Raw genomic sequence first — 23,524 nt, 5'->3', positions numbered from 1 at the left:
TCTTGATGATATGATGGGCACGTTTGTCTGTTGTTTTTATTTCCTTACTGGCAGCTTACGTCCAACCTTGGAGTCAACAATAGGATAGAGAATGTAATTTTACCTTGGTTTATAGTTTGAGACGTGATGATAACAATTTAATTTAGCCTCTTTTATATTATTTACAACACTGTGGAAGTGTGGGAAAGATTTCAATACCTAAAGAATCTGTATAATATGAGTTAAAACAATATATCCAAGACACACCCACGTTCTTGCTGTCTGGCTTACTGACGAAATTCAGTGGAAGCAGATTGAGCTTGCTGCTTTTTCCCATTCCTGCAAACAATCCCTCCATTTTCAAGATCATGAGAACAGTTATCTCAGAGGAGAGGGATGTGTAACGGGTGTGACCGTGGTCACTGGAGTTGGCGTACGCATCAAATTAGCAGCAGAGAGACACATGACAGGAGGCCTCTAAGGCCCACTCCCCCCTTCTTTTAAAAAAAATGCAGTCAGCCCATCAGCTGACATTTCAGCAGGAGAAAAATGCTCCTTCAAACAGATGTGTTAAAGGCATCAACAAAGTGCAATTTAATGGTGGTTGTAGTGGAGAATAATCTTCCTCTTCTCATAAACGTTTACATAATCAGGGACATCACAATGGCCTGTTTGTTGTCGCCGCAGTCAGCTGTAAACATTCCTGAGATTACACTGCTTAGATCAGTCAGCTGACAGGCCTGTTTACAGGAACCACTTAGAATTTACATCTTGACCTATTGCTGAATCCTTCTCAGGTCATTATCAGCATGGTGACCTTTCTTTCATGGGTTCTACTCATGATATTCACAGCGAGCCGTACAGTCTGCATTTTATCTTAATTTTCCTGTTGCACATCCCATTTAGTTTTGCTTCAGAAAATTTCCAGCAGATATTCATCCAATCTCAGCAGCAGTTAGGCTTCTTCTTTGGTTTATGGCTGGTCTCTGTGCTGTCTGTGATCCCTGTGAGCAACATAAATAAAAACATATGATTTTTTTCACTTTTATGTTATTCGTATAAGCAATGTGAGCTTTCTTTTTCTCACTGGAAGCAATAGAACAATCAAAACCATTTGTGAATGGATCTTAACGGTTAGATTTCCTCAAAGATATATCTATGTTAACACACAGAAGTCACACCATTGAACTGGCAGATGCAGTGAACACGGGGCATATTGGTTACGCAGGAATTCTCTCTTTATCAGTACAAATACATGCCTATGCTACGTTACTGTTTGGTCTGTTTATGCTATCGGCACATTGATATGGTTAATTACACAAAGAAAAGTTAAAACATAGGAGTGGTGGGTGTTGTTTATAGAAATATATAGAAGACCAATATAAGAATGATTGTAAGTTTATAAGCAGTAAAATGTATTTACATCTTAAATTTAGTGAGGAACCACTTCACCAAAAACGCAGTTATTTATCTGACATTAAACTTTTGATATAATCCCTAAATACAGTAAACTTCATAAGCTAATGGAGGGGTGTCAAACTCAAATACGCAGTGGGCCAAAATTCAAAACTGGAACAAGGTCGCGGGCTAACATTAATATTTATTGAAAAAAAAAAATCTTCCTCCAGATTTAAGAATGAATCTCTTCTTATGGTCTCAAACAAGTTTTGCTGAAAAACTGAATATGGAACAAGCAAAGCTTAATACTAAACAATATATATATTAGCTGTATAATACCAGTAGGCCAGCTCTAATAATAATTTGGTATGGCTTCGCGGGCCAAATGTAATTAGGCTGCGGGCCAGAGTTTGACACCTATGAGCTAATGTGTCAAATTATGTAATAATGATACTGTAAACATCATGATACTTTTATAAAGTGTCATAAGTACACAAAACCTAAAAATGGGTCATATTAGCCTGTTCTTAGGTGGTTGCTAGAGAATATGATGACATCATATCTAATATATATAAGAACCTTTAGGGGCTCAAGATGTACTCGCGTGCCTTGACTTTTGATTTCTCAGCTCACGGTTGTGTAGGAGGAGTTGGTGGATAAACAAACAAACAGAGATTGCTTGTGTTATAGTAGAAAACATCAATAGCAGAGCAGTGGTTAGCATTCAGGGGTGTAAAATATCAAGGACACAAAACGATTTGAGTTTTTTCCTATATAACTTAACTTAGTCCCTATTGGAAGTAAAAATATCTTGAGCTCCAATTTTGAAAAAACAGCTTTCTTTCTTTGTTTTTAAATAAAGCTCTGACTTGTATTATAACTATGAGTCTGTGGTCTGAGAGAGAGTCCTGGTACTCTCTCTCTGCAAAATACAGTATATAATGACCAGTGTTGGACAATTAATTATATAGTTACTTCTTCAAAAAAGTAACTGAGTTTTGCAGCTGTTTACCTAAAAATGCAGCCAAGGCGTTTTTTAAAAATAAACATTTCAAACTATTTATAGAACAATCAGGTTTTCTGCATCGAATTTGATGCCACACAAATTATTTGTGCCACTCCAAAAACTAATTTCTGTCCACTATAATATAAAGGAGAACAACAGCCTGATACCTGCAGGCCTGACAGCAGGAGATGTATCACTCCTGTAACACCTGTAACATTCAGCAGTCGCCTCATTGTTCTGACACACACAACAAAACTATTGACTACACTACACACTAACTACACAAGGTTTGCGCTAAACGTTGCAAATCTCTCACATCTCAAAACACCGCCGTCACTCCTAAAACTTCCCCCCTCCCTAAACAACAAATGCCATGTTTTGTTTGGTCGACATGGTACATTTTTCGACCAATGGGAAAGGGTGGGGGTGTTTTTGTCTTTGCTCACAGGTGGAGAGTGCTTTCGAGCGTTTTCCTTATAAAACGCCGTTTTTTACTGTTTCTTCCTGCAGTAAATATAAACAACGATAGTATTCAGGAAGAAAACCAAACATTGCATATTTTTATCATAACTCTGGTTTTACGTGGCCTATCAACACAATTGAAAAACTGGTATAAAGTCCACAGTTTTTCCGTCAATTGTTCCGTCTGTCCTGCTCACATCTCCAATGGTTGTACACGTTGTCATTAATGTGGCTTAACACTCCACATCCGCCACACCGCTTTGCTAGCTAAAACACCGGTGTCGGCACATAAGGACGCTGTCATAGCCTGTCAACGACGTTGATTAGCTGCGTATATACGAATGTGAATCGCATTATTGGCTGGACTATGGGATAAGGTGGCATCGTTCTAATCCCATACGGGAGCAGCCAGTCACTCACTGACTAACACTGCAAAGCAGAATTGTTAACATATTTACTTTAATTTCAATTCAGGTTAGATTTTATTTTTGTGTGCAACGCAGATTTTTTCTGCGCAGAGACCGTGCCAGCAGTGCGCAACTGCGCACGCGCGCAGCTTAGAGGTAACATTGCTCAAAACATTCCCGAAGCTCCTCCGGCAGCGAGCTGGATACAAAGAAAAGCAATAATCTCTGCACACAGAAAGGAAGAGAGTGATTTCATGACAGAGGATCCCAGATTACTATGTTACAATCATTCTCTTTTTTAATGAGAGGGGGTAAAGGTCACAGTGGGCTTGTTTTAGTGCTGCCAAGATCATTTTTATATGTATTAACAATTTTCAGTGGCATACCACATTTGTTTGATTAATGGAAATTTATTTTGTGGATCACTGTGCTACAGGGGCACTTACAGAGTCTCCAGACCTCACTGGAGAAGGTCTGGCTTTGACCCACTGTGGAGTGAGGTGGTCGAAAGCCACTCCAGTGACAATCAATGGAGGTAAGATTAGAAAACACTCCGTGTGTCTAAGCAAAAAAGATTTTTTTAAAATGTGTTTTTGCCTACTCACAAAAAACATAAACAGATAAAGCACAGCACCTTTCATTTTTGTGCTAACAACCAGAAACAGATAACAACCACTGAATAATGTGGACTCACTGATTATGTCACCAACATGCCTCGACCCGCTCCTCTCCAGCTCAGATAAAACATTGGCCTCAAAAGTCAAAGAAGCCACACGGAAGAAGAAGTCCTTCACACCATCTCCTGGACAAAAACAAAGTCACAGAGGGCAGAGTTTACTGAGAGGACAAAACATAAAAATGAAAAGCATTCAGGCTTGATGACCGACTGTTTATCTCCCACCTGACTTTGCAGACACGGCCCAGTACTCTGCTTTGATTTCCTCAGAGAGCCTCATGGCTTCCTGCTCAATCTGAGCCAACAGGTCAGGAGACTGAAGAGCAAAACACAGAGAGAGCGAGAGTGATGAGTCACTGCAGGGCAACTTCAGCAACCAGTCAACCCATTATCAACAATCTGACTGATCAGAACATAACTCCCCAATATCTGGCATTTTACAGAAGACTAAAATTTAGAAATATTTTTATTACTGTTAAAGTCTGTCATGTATGACGACAAGAGTTTTGATTATTAACTAAAAAATTCCTATCATTCAAAGCATTTCATTCAAAATGAAATGCTTTGAATCAGTAACAATCCTCACAATCTCACCTCCCATTTTCAACTTATTAATCAACTATTACATTAAAAATGTCAGGTCAAATCTCAGTGTTTCATAATTTTTTCATAAAATTCACCCACACTGAGGTCCTTCTTGGTACCGACAAGGAACAATAAGACACTGGACGGGTCATTTTCCTTCATAGCATCTTCCAGCCACTGCCTGGATGCACACACATATACACGCACATACATTTTATCGGTTTTTTAGAGAAAATATCTGACAATGACATTGTAATGGAAACGCCTTACCTGGCATGAGCCAGTGAGCCCACACTGCTTAAGTCAAACACCACAATAATGGCTGGAGAAATGCAGACAGTTTGATATATATGGGTCAGAACGAGAACACAAATCTTTCACCAGCTTTAGTTAAAAGACAAAAATGAATATTTTGAAGCTTCATTCACCTTGTGCTCCTCTGTAATAGGTGGAAGCAATACACTTGAAGCGCTCCTGACCTGCTGTATCCCACCTAAATCAGAGCACACGCAGCTTTAATGGTCGTCTTTGGAATATTTGGTGAACGTGAAAGAAACAGTGGGATTAAAAGTGAACTAGAGTCCTAATGTTGACTAGATGCCAAAATGATTACCTTAATATTACACTGATTCTACATGTGCACTCACAGCAGGTACATGCACATCTGAAGGTGACATAGTGAATTCAAGACATGTCATTTAAGTCGCACTGAGCAGCCTGAACAACCAGATCGTGAAATTATCAGGCGGATGCTGCACAGCCCCACAATTATCTATTTATGTGATCTCATTACACACAGACTGCTCATATTTGAACTTCTTCGTGGAGATTACTCATATGACCCTAGGGCTCAGTCTATGAACTGGATGTTTCTCTCTGGTTAAGAAGTACACTTACAGCTGTAAACTGAAGGGAACACCAAGCACCTCAAAGCGCTCCATCTCAAAATCCACCCCTATAGTCGCTTTGTAGTTCTTCTCAAACGCACCCTTACAGAACCTGAGAGCAACAGGGGACAGGTGGCAGACTAAGAAAGGTAAAATTGAAATCTTTTTAACATTTTTTGAATAAAATGCTTCATTTCTTAAGCATTTTTACCGAACAATACAGTAAACTGATTCCATCCTACTACTGAAATACAAAATATTCCAAATATTCATTAGTAATTAAATGTAAATGACATTTCTGGTATCATAAAAGTCTTCATCCTGAGTGGCATGGTTTCTGCTGAAACTATTAACCTGTAATGAGGATGAGAAAAACAAATGAGCCTCAGCTCTGTGCACATGCTCAGTGTCTTTATGTGTGATTGAAAGTTTCTGCCTTAGTATGTTATGCTTTAGGTGTAATTTAGGTGAACAAAAAGTGTTAGGTAAAGGCCACGCCTCACACCATTACACCAATGACACAAAGCAGGTGGGATCAATGCTGTTATGCTGTTTACCCTAAATTCTGACCCTACCTCTGAATGTTTCAGCACAAATTGAGATTCATCAAACCAGGAAACATTTTTTCAGGTTCTGTGAATTGTAATCTCAGTCTCCTGCTTGGATGACAGGAGTGACACCTGGTGTGGTCTTCTGCTGCTGCAGCTCATCTGCTTTAAGCTTCAACATGCTGTGCACTCAGTGATGGTCTTCTGCATACCAGTGGATGCTTGACTTGTTTTTGTCTTTCTAACAGCGGTCTGGCCGTTCTCCTTTAAACTCTGAAATCAGCAAGGTGTTTCTTCCACAGAGAATTACTGCTCACTGGATGTTCTATCTTTTTCTGACCATTCTCTGTAAACTGTAGATCAGCATTTTCTGAAATACTCAGAACAGCCAGTCTGACACCAAAAACTATTCATGTTCACTTAAATCACATTTCTTCCCCCATTGTGACATTCAGTTTTAATTTCAGGAGGTCATGTTCATCATGTCTCTATATATCAAGCTATATAACATATAAAGCTGTAGCTATATAAAAGCTTCTTACCTGCTGATCAGACACGTTTTGCCAACTGCAACATCACCCACGACGATGACCTTAGCAACATTAAAGCTGAGAACAGAAATCCACAACTGTCAGCATTCACTCAAGATCATGAAAATACACAGCAGGGTATTCCACAGCATGGAGAAATCACTCAAACATTTAATTACATAAATACTTGATATGTTGGAAGCATTGGGAATTTAGTAAAGTGAAGTGAAGACTTAATTTAAGGAGTTCTGCATCACTGCCTCAGTAATGCAGGAATTACAGCTATTTTTATTCATACCCCCCCCCCCCCCCCCCCTTTCAAACTAAAACACAAAGAGAGGCTAAAGAGAGGCTAAAATGTACCTAATCCTACATAAACCTTACTGTATTTACATGAGACTAGTTTGTTCAGATTTACTTTTTTTTTTTTAAAAAGTGGTTTGTAAAAGTAAATGCCATTAGCCTTTTCTTTAAAAACACCACCAACAGAAAGTGGTCAGATGTGGCAGCAGCGTCAGCTGACACAGTCAGTCTAATGTGATTTAGAAGACCAAATTAATCAGAAACTCATTAATATGATTTAAACCCACAGTGTAGAGATGTGTGTAGTAGCATGATGGGAGGCAGAGAGTGTTTATTAACCCTTATGTGACCTTACCTCACTGTGTCTGCTTTCTGGACCTGGCATGCAGCCTTCACGTGCGGGTGGAAGCCTTCTTTGGTGTGCAGAGCTGCATTTGCACTAAAACACTATAAAAAAAACATGTCCATGTTTTATCATGCTTGGATAAACTGACCCGTTCAGGATTAAAGACTCAACATTCATTTCAGTCCTGATGTAAAACTAGAGATTCAGTCTCTTCATGTTCTGAGGTCAGCTTGCACAGCTGAAGATACTTTTTTTTATCACTTGCCAGATGGCAGCAAGGTGAACAGGCTGTGCCTTTTTGTATCCATGGAGATTTTTGTTACCATGGGGATAAACACAGAAGTCATTGTGGAGTACCTTTATTCAGGATTAAGACTAGGTTCAGGTTTGGGATAAAGTAAGGGTAGGAGATTCAACTACAATCATGGGGTTTGTGTGTGTGCGCGTGCATGTGTGTGTTGACTAACCTTTGGGAGCTGAGTAATAACCCGGTCCTTCTTCACAGGTGGCAACATGCTGATGCACCTGATCGATGCACACACGCATGAACACACACCTCCTTCAAGAAGCCGCTATCACCACTACAAGCACACGTTTCATTCACTGCAAGAGGACGCACTTCTTGTATTTATCCCTTTCTCATAAATCACCCACAGAACTACAGAATCCACGCAGCACAATGCCTTCTAAGCTTGTCAGAATTGAAAATTTCAATTCTATTTTTAGTAGTCAATGGACAGTAATGTAGAAATACACAAACAAATAAAGTTTTTCTTTTTAACAAAGAAATCTTAATGGATTTTCACCAAATGTTGTAGAAACGTAGACAGTCACCTGAACAAAGTTACTACTGTCATTACTACTACTTCTCATGGCAGCACTGCAGACCCCAAACTAACATTCCTTACGGGCCTGTTTGCTGGTCAAGGATTATGCAAGTTGTAAAAAACTTTACCTGAAGCACTCAGAAGATGTGATGTGTTATCCAAAGTCCGCAGAGGAAACAAATTCAGAACAAAATGACGGTCCCACAGCCTCAGAGAGAAGACCCACATACTCTGAAATGAGCGACGAGACACAGAGTTAGCTGTCAAACAGCGACAATGTGCGGTCACAGGTCACATTTTATATTAAGAAGTAGCTGCATTTGTTAACGGGAGAAAAAATAAAATTCACAGTTAAGTGGACAAACATAAATTACTAGCTTGAGCACATAAACAAATAAATAACACACAAAAACAGGTGATGACCACTATAATGCAGCTCTTAGCTGGTAATTAGATGCTAAAATGCTAACAAAAAATCCGGCACGTTGTTATAAATAAAACAAAAATGTTCAAATGGTTAAAATACACGCATTTAAAAAAGTATCTATCACCACAATTAAATTGTTATTTAAAAAAAAAAAAAAAAAAAGAAAAGAAAAGAAAAGGATCAAAGCTAGCGAGACGTTGGATCAAGTGAGTGACGGTTTTCTCCGACAAAATGCGAAGAAAGCCGAAGTAGCACTGACGTTTTATTTCCGCGACAGCCGCAGTATAAAAACGCGCAAACGCACATTGTTCGTCCTTTTGGTCTCTTCTCGTCCAGTGTGGTTCAATGTCGCTAGTTTCGCTCAACTTGCGAAGTGCATTGATACGTGAGAAGGTTGCGGCGGTTTTAGATGAAAGGCCCTGCGTTAAAGGTTAGTTTGTAAGCGTGTTTAAGTCGTGATTTCAGTTCATTAAAGTTGAAGGTTAGCATTGTTCTTAGTTGTGATGTTGTAGCCACGTGGGGAGGACTGCTGGTCCTGTGCTTTTCGCTTTCTGCATATCTTAATGCAAGCATTGAATGCCTCCACGATGTCTCATGTCTGCCATGAGTCTGGAAAATCATATTTCTGAAAGTCTGACGCACTTATGCTACTGATAAAAAGTGGTTATGCAAATTATTTCCAACCCATTCATTCTCTTTTTGTGTGAAGAACATAAAATAGTGAATTTTGAATTTTCAGAAAGCTGTCAAATGGCTGAGTAACAATATGAACACCATAGAAGGATTTAAAAAAAATAATTATTTTCCTCTCACACTCAGGTGGGCCTAGCACTTTTGGGTCACAGTATGAGTACAAAAATTGTTTTGTTCAAGTCCTCCTGTGGTCTCCTTGTCTCCTTGGAAGGTGAGTGATCATAAAGTGGACCCAGCTGTTTGTCTGATACATCTGTAAACGTGATGAAAACTGTGAATAGGAAGTGCCGTCTGATGCGATAACTGACGATGTTTCTCACTCACTGTTCTGAGCCTCAGTCTCAAAATAGCTCTGTGGTAATAAGTCTGTTCACATGAGTAGAAGTTAACTTCTGTTTGCTCTTCAGGCTACTCGGAAGATGCCAGATAAGAGGATGAGAAACCAGGATCATCGGTTGGCTTAATAGTTCTGAACCCATGTAGTTCTGATGCATGTCAAAACAAATGAACTACACGCTCACGGTTTCCTCCTCCAGGTAAAGGAAGAGAACTTGAGCATCCGTGGAGGATGTTTGTCTGCATGGTGCGTGCACTCCAAGCTGAACTAGTGGACAGATATGGATTTGTTACACACAGGTAAATTTCCATTCCTGCCCATAAGCATGAAAAACTGGCTGCTTCTGTTGTGATGAAATTTAAACTGATAACAGCTGGAATTACCGGCAGATTGTTCAGTGTTGATCATGGTTTTCTGAACACAAAGTGAGAATAAATTAGTCTAGAATTGACTTGATCAGTTCAAGTGGCTCACCATTTTGAACTTTGTTTCAGATGTCTCAAAGTGAGCTGGTTGAGATTCATCTGAAGACATGCTGAGCCAGTCTTCGTAAGTACACTTATAACAAACCTGACTGTATTTAAAGATAAGCTCACCTTTGTACAACAAGGACTGATTTTTAAAGTACTCACTGTGCACCACATAGAGTTGACATCATTTGAAATCCTGCTGGGATTTGTTTGTATAATTGTGTCTGATCCTAAAAAGCTTTCCACATTTTGTCCAATGAAATAAAATCTGTTTAAAATTGAATCCAATGCTATTCATCATTTTGTGATACTTTAAAATTAAAATGACAGTGCTTTGTTGTGCAAAGGGGAGTTAATTGGAAATGAATTTCCTAAGAGTCTTATGAGCCCTGAGTGGCTGTATCAATGATGAAAACCTGGAATAGGAAGTGCCGTCAGATGCGACAACTGACGATTGTCTCTAATCCACCTTTCTGAGTCTCTTCAAATTAAAGAAATTGATGCTTATCAAAGTGTGCTGCATATTCTGATGTCTCCTTTTTTTATTATCAGGTCTGTCAAATGATGACTTAGTTCACTGTCCAGTGAATTTATCAGGTAACATTTTTCCTCTATATGACAAGTACTTATTATTAATTGTGGTGATGAAACCTAAACTGAAAAGCTGGAATTACCGTCAGATTGTTCAGTGGTGATTGTTGGTTTTCTGAACATAAAGTTGGAAGCGTTACATTCTGCTGTTAGACGAAAGCTTCTTGACATTAACTTCCTCTTATTTATGTCTCAGAACTGGATTCAGTGGCTGCAGAGACTCTGCTTCAGTATACATGGATCCAGAGCTCGGTAAGATACATGCATGTTAAGTTATTGATTAAATGGTCAGATGTCATAAGTCCTATAATTGTCTTTTAGCAATAATGTGGTCTGTTTAGTGTGACCTCTGCTGGAGAAATGCAGTGATGCAGTTTGAAAAATAACATGATGCAGTAAAGAAACTCTTTGTGGAATTGCTAGCCTATTTTCACTTGAATCTGTGTTGGCTTTTTATTTTGCACATCATTCAGTCTATTTCCTTTCTCTCAGGTGAAAATAGGACTTGGACTGGATCTTTATGTGAAGATGGAAAGCATTTATTGCTTGATGTTTAAGAGCTGATGTTGCTGTAATTTGAATAAACTGTTGACATGAAACCAGTGTTCTCATCATGTGTTAAACGATAGGCTTGAATTTTAATTCAACAACACCTGGTTGGCGCTCAGTAAAATACAGACTTTTACTTTTTAGTCTCAGTGTTTTAATGGCTTGGCTTTCAATATTATCTGACTTGGACTCGAACCACATCGGGTGACTGTAGCTTTACTCCAAATTTACTGCAAAGAGTCCTGCCCTGAAATGAACAACTGAATTGACAAAATATAGGGAACATCAGATTTGGGTCTGATTGCATCACAGCAGCTTGAAATGAGAACCTGCCATCAGCAACCCTGTTACTCTGAAAATCACTGTCAGGTTTGAACTAAATCTACATAAATTTACTGAGTTGTAAAGCAGTCTGGCTGCTGTAAATAATGAAGTGGCTGGTGAGTGTTTATCATGCTTCTATTAGATTTTTTTATTAATTGTATAGCACCTTTCAGAACTAAAGTCATTCAAAAAATGGCAATTTAGCTTGCTTAGGTTTAAAGTCACTGACTTTTCAGAACATGTTTCAACAATCAGAATTGGTAGCTCTGTTCCTGGCTCTTCACCGGAGTCTAATGAGCAAGATGAGCAACTCCAAGTCAGCCCTGGCAATAAAGTTGAATCAACTTAAATTTAACTCTAAAGCTCAAATGCGTCTGTTTCCGGAAAATGTCTTTAACAAGTTTGGACTGGTGAATACTTTACGTTGTGTGTACTCCCCTTCCACTACTTAATGACTGAGTGAGCTCGTGATTTTATCTTAGAATTGTTTAACAGTTGCGCTCTCTGCAGCTGGCAGAGCAAAGCATTTTATATAGTTGGTTGTAAATATAGGGACAAATGGCAAACACGGAGCATGTTTCTTAAGGCTGTAATCACCTCACTAGTGATGGGTAGATGAGGCTTCATAAAGCGTTTTAGCACATTCCCCAAACTAGGAAACCAGCAACACTGTGTAGACCAGGGGTGTCAAACTCAAATACACAGTGCGCCAAAATTCAAAACTGGAACAAGGTCGTTTGGCTAACGTTAATATTTATTGAAGAAAAAAATATCTTCATTCAGATTTAAGAATGAATCTCTTCTTAGGGACTCAAGTTTTGCTGAAAAACTGAATATGGAACAAGCAAAGCTTAATACTAAACAATATATATATTAGCTGTATAATACCAGTAGGCCAGCTCTAATAATAATTTGCTATGGCTTCACGGGCCAAATGTAATTAGGCGGGCCAGAGTTTGACACCTATGGTGTTGCTGTTTTGCTCCATACTGACACCTGCTGCACCTTAAATATCATTGCAGGCAACTTACTTGAGACTCACAACAGACACTGACTCAATTACCTAGTCATTCTTGTATACACTGTAAGGTATTGTACTTTCTATGGAATCATTTTATATCTTTTACATTTCAAATATTGTAGACATCTTTAAAATATATTGTGAATGACATTACGTGAAAATTAAACTTAAAGTATTGTGAATATAATATTACCCATTTAAATGTAATTGACTCCGTTTATTATAAATTTCTATTCAAAAAAATAAGTTTATCCAATGTTTTTGCATTCAGTTTATTGCGTGGGTTTTTTTTTTTTTTTTTTTTTTGGACACCATTTCCCCAGTTTTGGAAAACTGACTGGCATAGATGAAGCTGGGGTACACAAAAAATGTAAAGCCAGGTGGAAAAGGTTCTAATAAGATGTCATCCTATTCCCCCAGTACGTAAAAGGATCCTCTGATCTTGGAATGTTTCTCTTTGACACTCTCCACAATACTAAGGGGTTGGCAGTCCTATAGGGCTTTGGAGTTGACGTCACGCCGCAATGCATTATGGGAGCGCAGCGCCATTTTCGGGGTCTCCGAATTAAAACAAACACACTGTTGGAACGACGACTACAAGAAAGATGCTTAAAAGCAGCTCAAAAGAGAATGGACTGTATAGAGACCGATTGCGTCCAGAGGCGAAGCGGCGGTACTTGCAGAAAATAGCGTGCATTGGAAATGTGGACCCGTTTGAAACACGGCCGTGGAGTAGAAACCCTGAAGACCAACCGCTATTGACGTAGCCTGACATATTTTCGTACCTTGTCTGTGGAGTCAGCGCGTACAAGTCGTCATTCAAACAAAGGTAAGTCAGCTCGAGTACTGCGTGTGAAATGCGTTTGATTTCCCTGCAAACATTCAGATTAGTGCAGCATAAATTCATTCATGAGGGGAAATTACAGTGAGAACATGTGGAGGCTGTTAGAGGGATAACATAGTGAGTTCAGTGCACTGATGTGACATTGTCCTGAAGGATTTAGTTATTCTTTATGGTTAAAGAAATTACACTAATTAATTCATATTTATTATAAATAATTCTAATTATACATCTTGCTTCCATATTTGAATCCTGTGTCACTAAAAATACATTTTATTTTAGTTTTATACATTGATTAATGACCTGCAGAATCTCCTTATCATATTAAGGGATTCATAATTGTCACTTTATGCTTTCTCCATCTCTAAAGTGATTACATCCTTGCATTACATACTTTAGGTTCATTTGCTGCAGGCAGGTTTCTGACAGAGAACAGGCAGATTAACACTATAACATGCAGCCTTCTATAGATGGACACATAAAGAAATGAAAAATTACATGTATGTGCTAACTTTCTAAACACTTTGTTACATTTATGATAAAGTAGATTAAACACATTTATGTCAGCCTTGGCTCATAGTTCTTGTCTTTAAATGAACTTTGTGTGTGTTTCAGGTCCTGCACTCTCAAAGACTGAATGAACGAGCATTACAGCCATGGGTCACTGTGAGCATCACAGGGAAGGTTGAAGCCGCCCACTGCACCTGTAAGGCCGGAGTCGTGGAGACCTGCACCCACGTCACTGCTCTTCTGTTTAATGTAGAAGCAACAGTGTTGATCTGTGGCACAGGACTGTTACAGATGAACCTGCATGCTGGGTTTTGCTGGGTAATCTGACCAAGATACAGTCAGAGGTTGGCCGCAAGATAGACTTCTCCTCTTCAGCTGCCCAAAAAAAGGCTCTTGATCAAAACATAAACAGACCATCCGTAGTGACAGGTAAAAGGAGCCGTCCTCTAAAAAGAAAAATCCCACCTGCTACTGTGGAGGAGTTGTCACTGCTGGAGGATACTTGGATACTTTGCTGGAGCACAGTAAACCTGTGGGTTGTGGGAATGACCCATAATGTTTTATCTAGGGGGTCTAGATTTATGCCTGTAGTGCACTGCCATGTAAATAATTTGCATTTACTGAATATGTACTCACTGAGTACCACTGTTCAAAAATTGAATAAAGAAACAAACTAATTTCTGCCTCTTTTTTTTATTATTATGAAAACCACTTTATAGAACATCACATCCGTTACAATGTAGAATCCAGTCATTTATAGTTTACAAATGACAAAATGTTTACACAAAATCATGACAGTGTTTACATGATATCAACCACTACTAACATTACTTTATTTACTGTATCTTTTGAAAAAATACAGCAATTTTAACAGCACAATACTTAAGAATATTTAACAGGAGCAGGTTTCATATTTCCCTGGTTTTATTATCACACTGTTCACCAAAACGCAGCAAACCTTCACCATCTTATCCAGAAGGGTCACCTCTTCACCCTCACATGGAAGAAGTAATCTGATTGGCAGGGTGGTATGTTTGAAGCAGGTCCCTTGTGTAGCGCTGGAACCCAGTCACGATGTGTTTCATCCATTTCATAGGCTGGTTTGCTGCAATAATGCCAAATAATTAGCAACTCTATAAATAGAAGGTGGTTCTACAAAATCACTCAGTAGGATGTTTGTTCTAATTTGCTATGAGCTCAGAGTGCATCGAAAATAAAACTAATAGGCTATAAAGAGTGATATGAACATATTTAGAACTTACCGGAATGAAACTGTCTGGAGCACTAACAGATATTTGGAGATGGAAGAGAACTGGATATCAGCTCATCTCACAGCTGCTATCCAGGCTACACGCCTTCGTTTGCTAACATTGATACATGAGCTGCCTTGTGTTGCTTCCAGGTTGGGAAAGAATGAAAAGATAAACCATTTTCAAGCTTATTCTCTTGCCGGTCGTGCGATCGAACATTGCAGCCGACCACACAGCAAATATGAACCGTGGCTGTTGTGTGTGCCTTCGCTCCCTTTTCACTTGCGCTAGACCCCGAAAATGGCGGATCGAGCCAAAATCCTTTCCACGCCCACCCCCGTGACATCACGCTCCAAAGCCCTATAAGGGCTTTGGATAAAATTCAGGACTGCCTGGTCCAGAACAGTCTTCCTAGATGCTTGTTTTCAAAATAATTAAACACATGTTAATACAAAAAATGTTTGGCTCTGTAATGCCTAAACACTGAGGTGTTTATGTTTGAATAAACAAATGAAATGCAGAAATGCAGAACAGATGCGACATTAAACCTGCATAAAATGAAATAAATAATTTACACTGCAAGTCTCATTGCTGATGGATTACACTGAAACAAAGACAGACAAACTATTTGCAGTTAAAAGATCAAAATGATCCCACACAGCAGAAACTTTTTTTTCCTTTCGGGCTCCATTTTGTTATGGAGAGATGTGTAATTTTTGTTTGTTTGTTTGTTTTTAATCTGCGAGAGTAATTTCGTGAGGGGGGGCGGGGGGGGGGGTTGGTGGCGACTCATTCCGTTGGCGGATGCGGTACCTTTTAAACACAGTTTGGCGCGTTGGCAATGAGCGATACAGCAACTGTATCGATCACGTGACTTTTTCTTAAAGCGACACACGCACCGATACAGGTTTCACTCTGTGAGCTTGATATATGCGCCTGTGCGTTAGTGTTGCTGGACCCATCACTACACCTCACATTTATTTCAGATGAGCTTTGAACAAAAGTCACCAATATTGTCTGATGGTGTAAATCAAAAGAGGCAATGCACGTGTATCTTATTGCCTCTGCTGCAGAAACATGATTTGACATAGTGAAGGTAGATAAATTAAATACCTTGTTTAATAGTTGGAGAAAAACTCAGAAGTTTAGGAGGCATAGTGGAAATATTGTCTAAGTTTGTTGAATAAGGAGCTATGACACAAAAGGAAACGGGAACACCACAGGGATAGGCCATGCAGAGCATTAGTATGACAGAGGAGTATGCTAAGGAACAGGGTGAGATAAAAGCAAGTGATCATGTATTTTCTTTAAATCAAAAATCAAATCAAAATTTATTTATATAGCACATATTAAAACAACAGTGTTGACCATAGTGCTTCACAGTCAGTAAAAGCATGATACAATTAAAACAAACAATAAAAGAGGACAACAAACAATAGGTAACAACACAACAAGCTAGACCAGCCAACTAGACAGAATTAAAAGCCAAAGTAAAAAAATACGTTTTAAGACGTGATTTAAAAGACTGGATAGACTCGGCAGTACGAATATGAACAGGGAGGTTATTCCAGAGTCTAGGTGCCACGGATGCAAAGGCCTGGTCACCTCTCGACTTCATTCGAGACCTAGGTTGTGCTAGGAGCCTGTGGTTGGACAATCTAAGTGCTCTGTTGGGATTGTATAAGTGGAGTAGTTCAGAGAGATAGGTGGGCGCTAAATTATTCAGAATATTAAAAGTGAACAAAATAATTTTAAAATTGATGCGATATTTAACAGGGAGCCAATGTAATTTGGCTAAAATTGGAGTTATGTGTTCATGGATTCTCGTACCTGTTAAAAGACGCGCAGCTGCATTTTGAATTAACTGAAGCCGGCAAAGAGAAGAGTGTTGGAGGCCCGAGTAGAGGGAGTTACAGTAGTCCAATCTGGATGTAATAAATGCGTGGATAAGCTTTTCAAGGTCCTTTAAAGGAAGGAACGGCTTTGCTTTGGAAATCTGACGCAACTGGTAAAAGCTGTTTTTTACCACAGTGGACACCTGTTTCTCAAGTTTAAAAGAGCCATCCAGGAACACTCTGAGGTTTCTTACAGTGGGCGAGAGATGTCTAGCGAGAGGGCCAAGGGCATCAGCTAACTGGTCTTTAACATATCTTTGCCACATAGATTTGTGGAAATTCATCAAATCTGACAAAACAGCAGGCTTAGAGTGAGGCCTTTCTATCTTTTTTTTTTAAAACATTATATCTAATCTACATGTTTAGGGTTGGGACTCCAGTCTTATGTAATACATTGTCAATATATAAAAGAGGGTGTGTGCTGCACATGTCACACCTTGCAATTTCAAGAAACTCTTCTTGCAAGGAGGGATCAGTTGGTTGTCACCGTGCATAGGTAATAATCTCTGTTCCTTTCAATGATAGCTCTCACACGGAGTTAGGTGTCTCTGAATTATTATTATTTTCCTTGCACCAGAATCTGTCGGAAGACTTTGATCATCATCATGGCTAAATCTGAAACTTGTCTCGTCAACTTGCATTACCAAGATGGCAGCGAGGGAAGCCCCTCCAACCCTGCCAAGTTCAAAAATCAGGACTTCGCTCAGATAAAAGCTGACTGCTTCCGGAAAGGAGAACTGTTCCTGGACAATGAGTTCCCACCAAACGGTCTTTCTTTGGGTGACCTGCCTGATATGAGTTCCTCACAGGAGAGTGAAGTGAAATGGCTTCGACCGGCAGTAAAATCATTTTAAATATATTTATTTTTCTTTCACTTCGAAATCTGATGGATTGTTAGTTAGCATTTCTGTACAGTAGGAAAAACTGATTCTTTTTACACACTTGTCAACATCATATTTTTCTCCACTGTCTTTTCAAGGATTTATTGAGAGAACGAGGAAAGAAGGATCAGCCTGCTTTCAGTAAAGATGGTATGTCACGATTTGACTTTGGACAAGGCGACGTGGGTAAGCAAAACTTTCTTGCCTATAGCTAATGACAATGACAAGTATGTTACACATCTTGGGAGAACTATTAGTTTCCTCCTTTAAACAGGTAACTGCTGGTTTTTGTCTGCAATATCTGCGCTGACCTTCCAAGAAAATCTGATGGCACAAGTTGTGCCAATGGATCAGTCCTTTGAGAACTATGCAGGAATATTTCACTTCAAGGTAACAAAGGATTAATAAATGTGTCTAAAGAATACTGTCACAAAACAGAAACACAACACATTGTGGTTAATTATTTCAGAGGTGGTGAGTAACAAAGTACAAATACTTTATTACTGTACTTAGAATTTTCAGGTATCAGTACTTTACTTGAGTATTTATTTTTCTGACAACTTTTTACTTTTACTCCCTACATTTTAAATAAATATCTATACTTTCTACTCCATACATTTTCCAAACAGCCTCGCTACTTTTGTTTTAACATATTTGAGGTGAGTTATTGTTTCACGTCACTGCAAGTCTGGGCGATTGTGGCTCAAGAGTTGGCCGTTCATCTTATAAGTGGAAGGTTGCCAGTTCGAGCCCCGGCTCCGACAGTCTTGGTCATTGTGTCCTTGGGCAAGACACTTTACCCGTTGCCTACTGGTGGTGGTCAGAGGGCCCGGTGGCGCCAGTGTCCGGCAGCCTCGCCCCTGTCAGTGCGCCCCAGGGCAGCTGTGGCTACAATGTAGCTTGCCATCACCAGTGTGTGAATGGGTGGATGACTGAATGTGTAAAGCGCTTTGGGGTCCTTAGAGACTAGTAAAGTGCTATACAAATAAAGGCCATTTACCATTCAAACATCAAATTGATTTGAGCTTAAACAGTAACACATGAAAGATAATCCCTTTCCCCAGTACAAGGGGCACAATGTTTTTTCATGCTGTGAAACCTGCTGAAAAACAAGCTGAGGCAGATTTGCTGTGTTATTCAAAGGTTGCTTGAAAAAACATTGCAGGTCAGTGCAGGATAAACAGGTTAGTTTGCTTTACTGTCATGGATGGATGACCTTGGGTCAACACACCTGAATCACATGATTAGTTCGTTACCAGGCCTCTGGAGAACTGCAGGAGCTAATTTAACCATTTAAATCAGCTGTGTTGGTTCAAGGATACATCTAAAACCTGCAGGGACACCGGCCCTTGAGGCCTGGAGTTGCCCATCCCTGCCCTACATGCTGAATCTCACTTTAACCTCTTGCCTATTTATTTTCTGTTTAGAGGCAAAGTCACGCCTACAATCTAGGCAACAAAAAATGGAGGTGTTTGAATTTGCCTTCTGTTTCTCTGCTGATGTTCAGCTTATCCTAGAAATGTCCTCCAAAGAGCTACATTTTACTTTCTTACTTTGAGTACATTTCAGAGCCTGTACTTTATTACTTTTAAAAAGAAAGTGAAGAAGTGGAATCAGTACATCAACCTTTACTGGAGTATTTTTTAACACTAGTATCTTTACTTCTAGTACAGAAATCTAATCTAGATCAAAGTACAGAATCTCGGTACTTTTGCCACCTCTGATTGATTCTTAGCTGTCCTCTCTGTTTCAGTTCTGGAGATTTGGAAAGTGGGTAGATGTTGTCATTGATGACAATCTGCCAACGATCAAAAAGCGGTTACTGTTTGTGTCCTCGAAATGTGGAAATGAGTTCTGGGCTCCTCTGCTGGAGAAGGCATATGCCAAGTAAATAAAAACTTCTCACACTTTCATGTAAATCAGTTTAGAAGGTCACATTTCTGATATGAATGTCATTGATTTAAAAATGTTTCTCCTTCTGGGTGCCTCCTTCAGACTTTGTGGCTCGTATGCAGACATGCATGCTGGGTTTCCATCAGAGGCCTGCAAAGACTTCACTGGAGGTGTAAACCAGACTTACAAACTGAAGGAGATGAACTCAGCAGGCCATGGTGATCTTTGGCTCACATTAATCAGAGCAACTAGGTGCCAATCACTGATTTGTTGTTGGACTTACCACAATAAGGTAAAAAACAGACAAACAAAAAAAAACCCCAACAAAAATCAATAACAATAGATTAAAAAAAACAACCCTTGTTCTGTCTTTTTCAGGGTGCTTTGGTCTCTGACACTGGATTGGTGAATGGGCATGCCTATTCCATCACAGGTGTCACTAAGGTAAACCAAGGAGCTAGAAATTTACGTTCACCATAGGAAAAGAGTGAAAACAAGAGCTAAGAAAACTTAATTGCAAAAATTGTGATAGTATCAATGAATGTGATAATGTGATACCATTACTGAAGCATTTCCAATACCTGATGTCTTCACTTCATTATTTCATCTAAAGGTGGAATTAAACGGCTCCAAAGTACGACTGGTGCGAGTCATGAACCCATGGGGCAAACAGGAGTGGAACGGAAAATGGAGCGACAAGTACTTGACTTAATTAAACAACAAACAATGTCCATATATCGCTGACAATGACACAATTTGTACTAGCGTTGCACCTACACATAATCAACTCACAGTGTTATGATAAATAGACAGGCAAAAAACTGAAAAAAAAATTGTAATTATAATTTAATCAGAAGCTGTTTATGCAAACCTACAACAGGCAGTGCAAGAATTTCTAAACATAAGATAAACAGTATAGCTGGAACAATAAGTGGTCAACAAAAGAGAGAGAGAGAAAACGTAGGTATGCTGTGCAAAATGAAAATGGCCAGACATCCACAGAGAACAATAGCGGTGGATGATCACAGGATGCTTTCTAATATAAAGAAGAACAACTTATGAACTTCCAGCCAAATTAAAAACAATGGCAAACACTCTCACATATTGAAGGGGAGTGTTCAGCACAGTGCAAAATATTTATCGACCTCAAGAACAGAAATGCTGTATGTGTAGTATATATATATATATATATATTGAATATAAAATATATCTATTTTGCAGCATTAAAGTCTGTCATTAACTTATTTGTTTTGTGTTCTCAGGTCAGATTTGTGGGACAAAGTAAGCCAAGAAGTTCGAAAAAAGTGTTTCGACCATGACAACGGAGAGTTCTGGTAAATTCAAAATTTTGCACACTGATTACTCTCAGTAGTTAAAAAAAGCTTTTAAAAACTCAAAAACAAAATAATCATATGATAATTTTGATGCAATACCAAAGAGTTTACATCTTATTATTTATTGGTTGATATTTTATGTATATATATATATATTTTTTAAATCTCTATCTGCTCATCCGTCTGCCAGGATGCAAATGGAGGACTTCTGTTCCTATTTTTCTTACGTATCCATCTGCTGTGAGACCCCTAACTTTCTTGATGGAGACTTAAAATGTCAGTGGAAATGCATGATTTACGATGGCAGCTGGGTAGCAGGGAAATCTGCAGGTGGCAATGTGAAACACTGTAAGACAAGTTCATTCCTATCTAAACTTTAACTATCACTAAAATAGTAATATAGTTTTTACATGTTTGTTTTATCTGTGCAAACACAAAACCCACCATAAATTTCTAAAATGTAATTAACAAGATGAATGTTTCCTCACTCTCTGTAGCCACCTTTGCAACAAACCCTCAGTATCGCATCCGAGTGACTGTTATAGACAAGAAGGAGCCAGGAGACAAAAACATTGTGCTCTCCCTGATGCAGAAACCTCATCAGGGAAATCGCAATGAGATACGCCTCCACCGAACTAGACTTACCATCTATAAGGTATTCATTCTCAATGTGCTCCCTTTAATTTAAATAATTGTTAAATACTGCAACCGAATACTGAAGGACAAGAAACTAAATCTTTAAAACAATTGTATCACCCTGTTATGAAGATACGAGTACTTTCCTAATTGAGCAGCTGAGTTAGTAAGACAATAATGACAATAATGATGAAAAAATGTCTTCGCTGATTTCACATTCATTATTTAAAGTTACTGGAAACTGGAAACTGGTTCCTGCGAAACAGTTTAATGATATTATTCTTACCATTTTCCAATTAACAGATTCCACCAGGGGTAAGTACAAACAATAACAAATATATGAAACTGTCTGTGCACCAAAAGTAAATTCAGCATTTTAATAACTTTAATAACAATGTACAATGAGACTCAGGAGAGTATTTCACTATAGATATTCCTTTATATTTCTGCCAGACTCCAAAAGGACGCCTGCAACAGGATTTCTTTCAGAGGAACAGGCCTGTGAAGGCAGAAAAGACTTACAGCTCTGAGCAAGATCTCATTGAACTCCACAGTCTGGAACCTGGAGAGTATGTGATCATCCCATCCACCTATGAACCCAACATCACTGCAGATTTCGCTCTCACTGTCTACACCAAGACTGACGAATAAGATCATGTAAAGAATCCTTCACATAATGAAGGATTAATATGATTAACTCAGGATAATAAAATACATGAATTATTTATTTAACAAACAACACCATTGGGTAATTTCCTGTTGGTTAGCCAGACATGAGCTGTGTTATCTCTGCTAGTGGTGAAATATGGGTGGTGGGGTTAAAAATGGTCACATGATTCATACTGTCAGGGTTGTCTTGAACAGCGGTCCCCAACCCCCGGGCCATGGACTGGTACTGGTCCGTGAGTCGTTTGGTACCGGGCCGCGAGAGTTGAGGCTCGGGTGTGAAATTTAGGGTTTTCAGGGTTTTTATTGGTTTTTATAGTTATTTTTTAAATTGTTTTTATCGTTAACTATGCTTCCCCGGGTCTTTTCCCGTATCTTATGAATAAATCTCTTTTTTGGAACTGGTACTGGTTTTATTTTGTTGTATTCATCCACGACACCTTAAAGGCCAGTCTGTTAAAATATTGTTGGACATAAACCGGTCCTTGGTACAAAAAAAAGGTTGGGGGCCGCTGGTCTAGAATACTCCCAATATAATTTTTTGCTGGGCATTTCTATTTATTTCAACCTGCACAGGCAAAATGCAGCCATGTAGTGCATTTTTGCACAGATAACATAAATACTGATAAATAACATGACTTTATCCTAAAATAAATAATAGGCTAAATGATTAAAATGTACAATGCTAATGCTACTCATAGTTGGCCAGGTTCATCAATTTCTATAAAACAGAATAATAATTATTTAAAAGAATAAGTTCTGTGGACACTGGGAGTTAGTTTGAAGAAGTGATGTGGTGATGCAGTGGATAAGGTTCCTGGTTTAATCGCCTGATCTTCTGTGTGGACTTTGAATGTTCTCCCCTTCTGAGGACTCAGGCTTCTTCCCACAATCCAAAGACACGCATTTTCACTGGTGACTCAAAATCGGGGTTCAGAAAAAATAAGAAAATAAAACATGATGATTTTTCAGCTCTGACAGTTTTTTTCTTCTTCTACGTAATAGAAATTTCAATAGAAAAACTCAATAGAGAATATTATTTGCAACATTAAGAAATTCTCACTATAAACCGTTACACACACTGTGCTGCCATAAGGAAAATATTTATAAGATTTAAAAAAAAGCTAGAAAATTACACACTGCACCAACAGTATTGACTTGATATAAATAAAGCTTGTGTAGTTTATTCGTTTAGCTTAGTATGTAACCCCAGATAATGTTATGGCTTGAGCGCCAATTAGCAGCAGTCTAT

The 23,524-nt window shown here is 38.8% G+C and overlaps 2 protein-coding genes, 1 long non-coding RNA gene and 4 other non-coding genes across 9 annotated transcripts; 6 read left to right on the top strand and 1 right to left on the bottom strand.

Annotated features, from left to right (window-relative positions):
- Positions 1 to 561: 561 nt before the first annotated feature.
- On the bottom strand, positions 562 to 8,598 carry rab34b (RAB34, member RAS oncogene family b). 3 transcript variants are annotated; one of them, XM_006784836.2, is made up of 12 exons: positions 8,362 to 8,598; positions 8,083 to 8,185; positions 7,595 to 7,730; positions 7,137 to 7,228; positions 6,491 to 6,556; positions 5,411 to 5,512; positions 4,942 to 5,006; positions 4,784 to 4,835; positions 4,613 to 4,694; positions 4,154 to 4,244; positions 3,947 to 4,054; positions 562 to 983 (listed from the first exon to the last, which is right to left on the bottom strand). In XM_006784836.2, exons 3-12 carry the CDS (start codon positions 7,640 to 7,642, stop codon positions 925 to 927), a joined length of 765 nt encoding a protein of 254 aa, XP_006784899.1. In that variant the 5' UTR covers positions 7,643 to 7,730; positions 8,083 to 8,185; positions 8,362 to 8,598; the 3' UTR covers positions 562 to 924. The 3 variants fall into 3 exon arrangements, with proteins under 3 accessions (XP_006784899.1, XP_035761229.1, XP_035761230.1); XM_035905336.2 differs by having other exon boundaries at positions 8,083 to 8,598; XM_035905337.2 differs by having other exon boundaries at positions 7,595 to 7,652; positions 8,083 to 8,598.
- Positions 8,599 to 8,664: 66 nt separating this feature from the next.
- Positions 8,665 to 11,071, top strand: LOC102791491 (uncharacterized). Its single transcript, XR_015719717.1, has 7 exons — positions 8,665 to 8,811; positions 9,201 to 9,528; positions 9,611 to 9,710; positions 9,906 to 9,960; positions 10,434 to 10,478; positions 10,669 to 10,724; positions 10,965 to 11,071. It is a non-coding gene; the product is annotated as an uncharacterized LOC102791491 (long non-coding RNA).
- LOC118453823 (small nucleolar RNA SNORD49) lies at positions 9,332 to 9,403 on the top strand. The gene has a single exon (XR_004843464.1). It is a non-coding gene; the product is annotated as a small nucleolar RNA SNORD49 (small nucleolar RNA).
- Positions 9,758 to 9,831, top strand: LOC118453819 (small nucleolar RNA SNORD65). The gene has a single exon (XR_004843460.1). It is a non-coding gene; the product is annotated as a small nucleolar RNA SNORD65 (small nucleolar RNA).
- Positions 10,283 to 10,360, top strand: LOC118453822 (small nucleolar RNA SNORD49). The gene has a single exon (XR_004843463.1). It is a non-coding gene; the product is annotated as a small nucleolar RNA SNORD49 (small nucleolar RNA).
- On the top strand, positions 10,521 to 10,593 carry LOC118453820 (small nucleolar RNA SNORD65). The gene has a single exon (XR_004843461.1). It is a non-coding gene; the product is annotated as a small nucleolar RNA SNORD65 (small nucleolar RNA).
- A 6,219-nt stretch (positions 11,072 to 17,290) lies between the features above and the next one.
- On the top strand, positions 17,291 to 23,226 carry LOC102790435 (calpain-1 catalytic subunit-like). Its single transcript, XM_087847360.1, has 13 exons — positions 17,291 to 17,358; positions 17,440 to 17,701; positions 17,842 to 17,929; positions 18,018 to 18,133; positions 19,497 to 19,630; positions 19,739 to 19,928; positions 20,015 to 20,080; positions 20,250 to 20,335; positions 20,899 to 20,970; positions 21,161 to 21,318; positions 21,468 to 21,625; positions 21,910 to 21,921; positions 22,060 to 23,226. The coding sequence occupies exons 2-13, from the start codon at positions 17,468 to 17,470 to the stop codon at positions 22,255 to 22,257; spliced, it is 1,512 nt and encodes a 503-aa protein (XP_087703486.1). The 5' UTR covers positions 17,291 to 17,358; positions 17,440 to 17,467; the 3' UTR covers positions 22,258 to 23,226.
- The last annotated feature ends 298 nt before the right edge of the window (positions 23,227 to 23,524 follow it).

The sequence above is a fragment of the Neolamprologus brichardi genome, chromosome 10 (assembly GCF_056152115.1).
Source record: "Neolamprologus brichardi isolate AB-2024 chromosome 10, ASM5615211v1, whole genome shotgun sequence".
In the NCBI taxonomy this organism is placed as follows: domain Eukaryota; kingdom Metazoa; phylum Chordata; class Actinopteri; order Cichliformes; family Cichlidae; genus Neolamprologus; species Neolamprologus brichardi.
The sequence above is the reverse complement of the archived record's forward strand: the minus strand, read 5'-3'. Positions and strand labels throughout refer to the sequence as shown.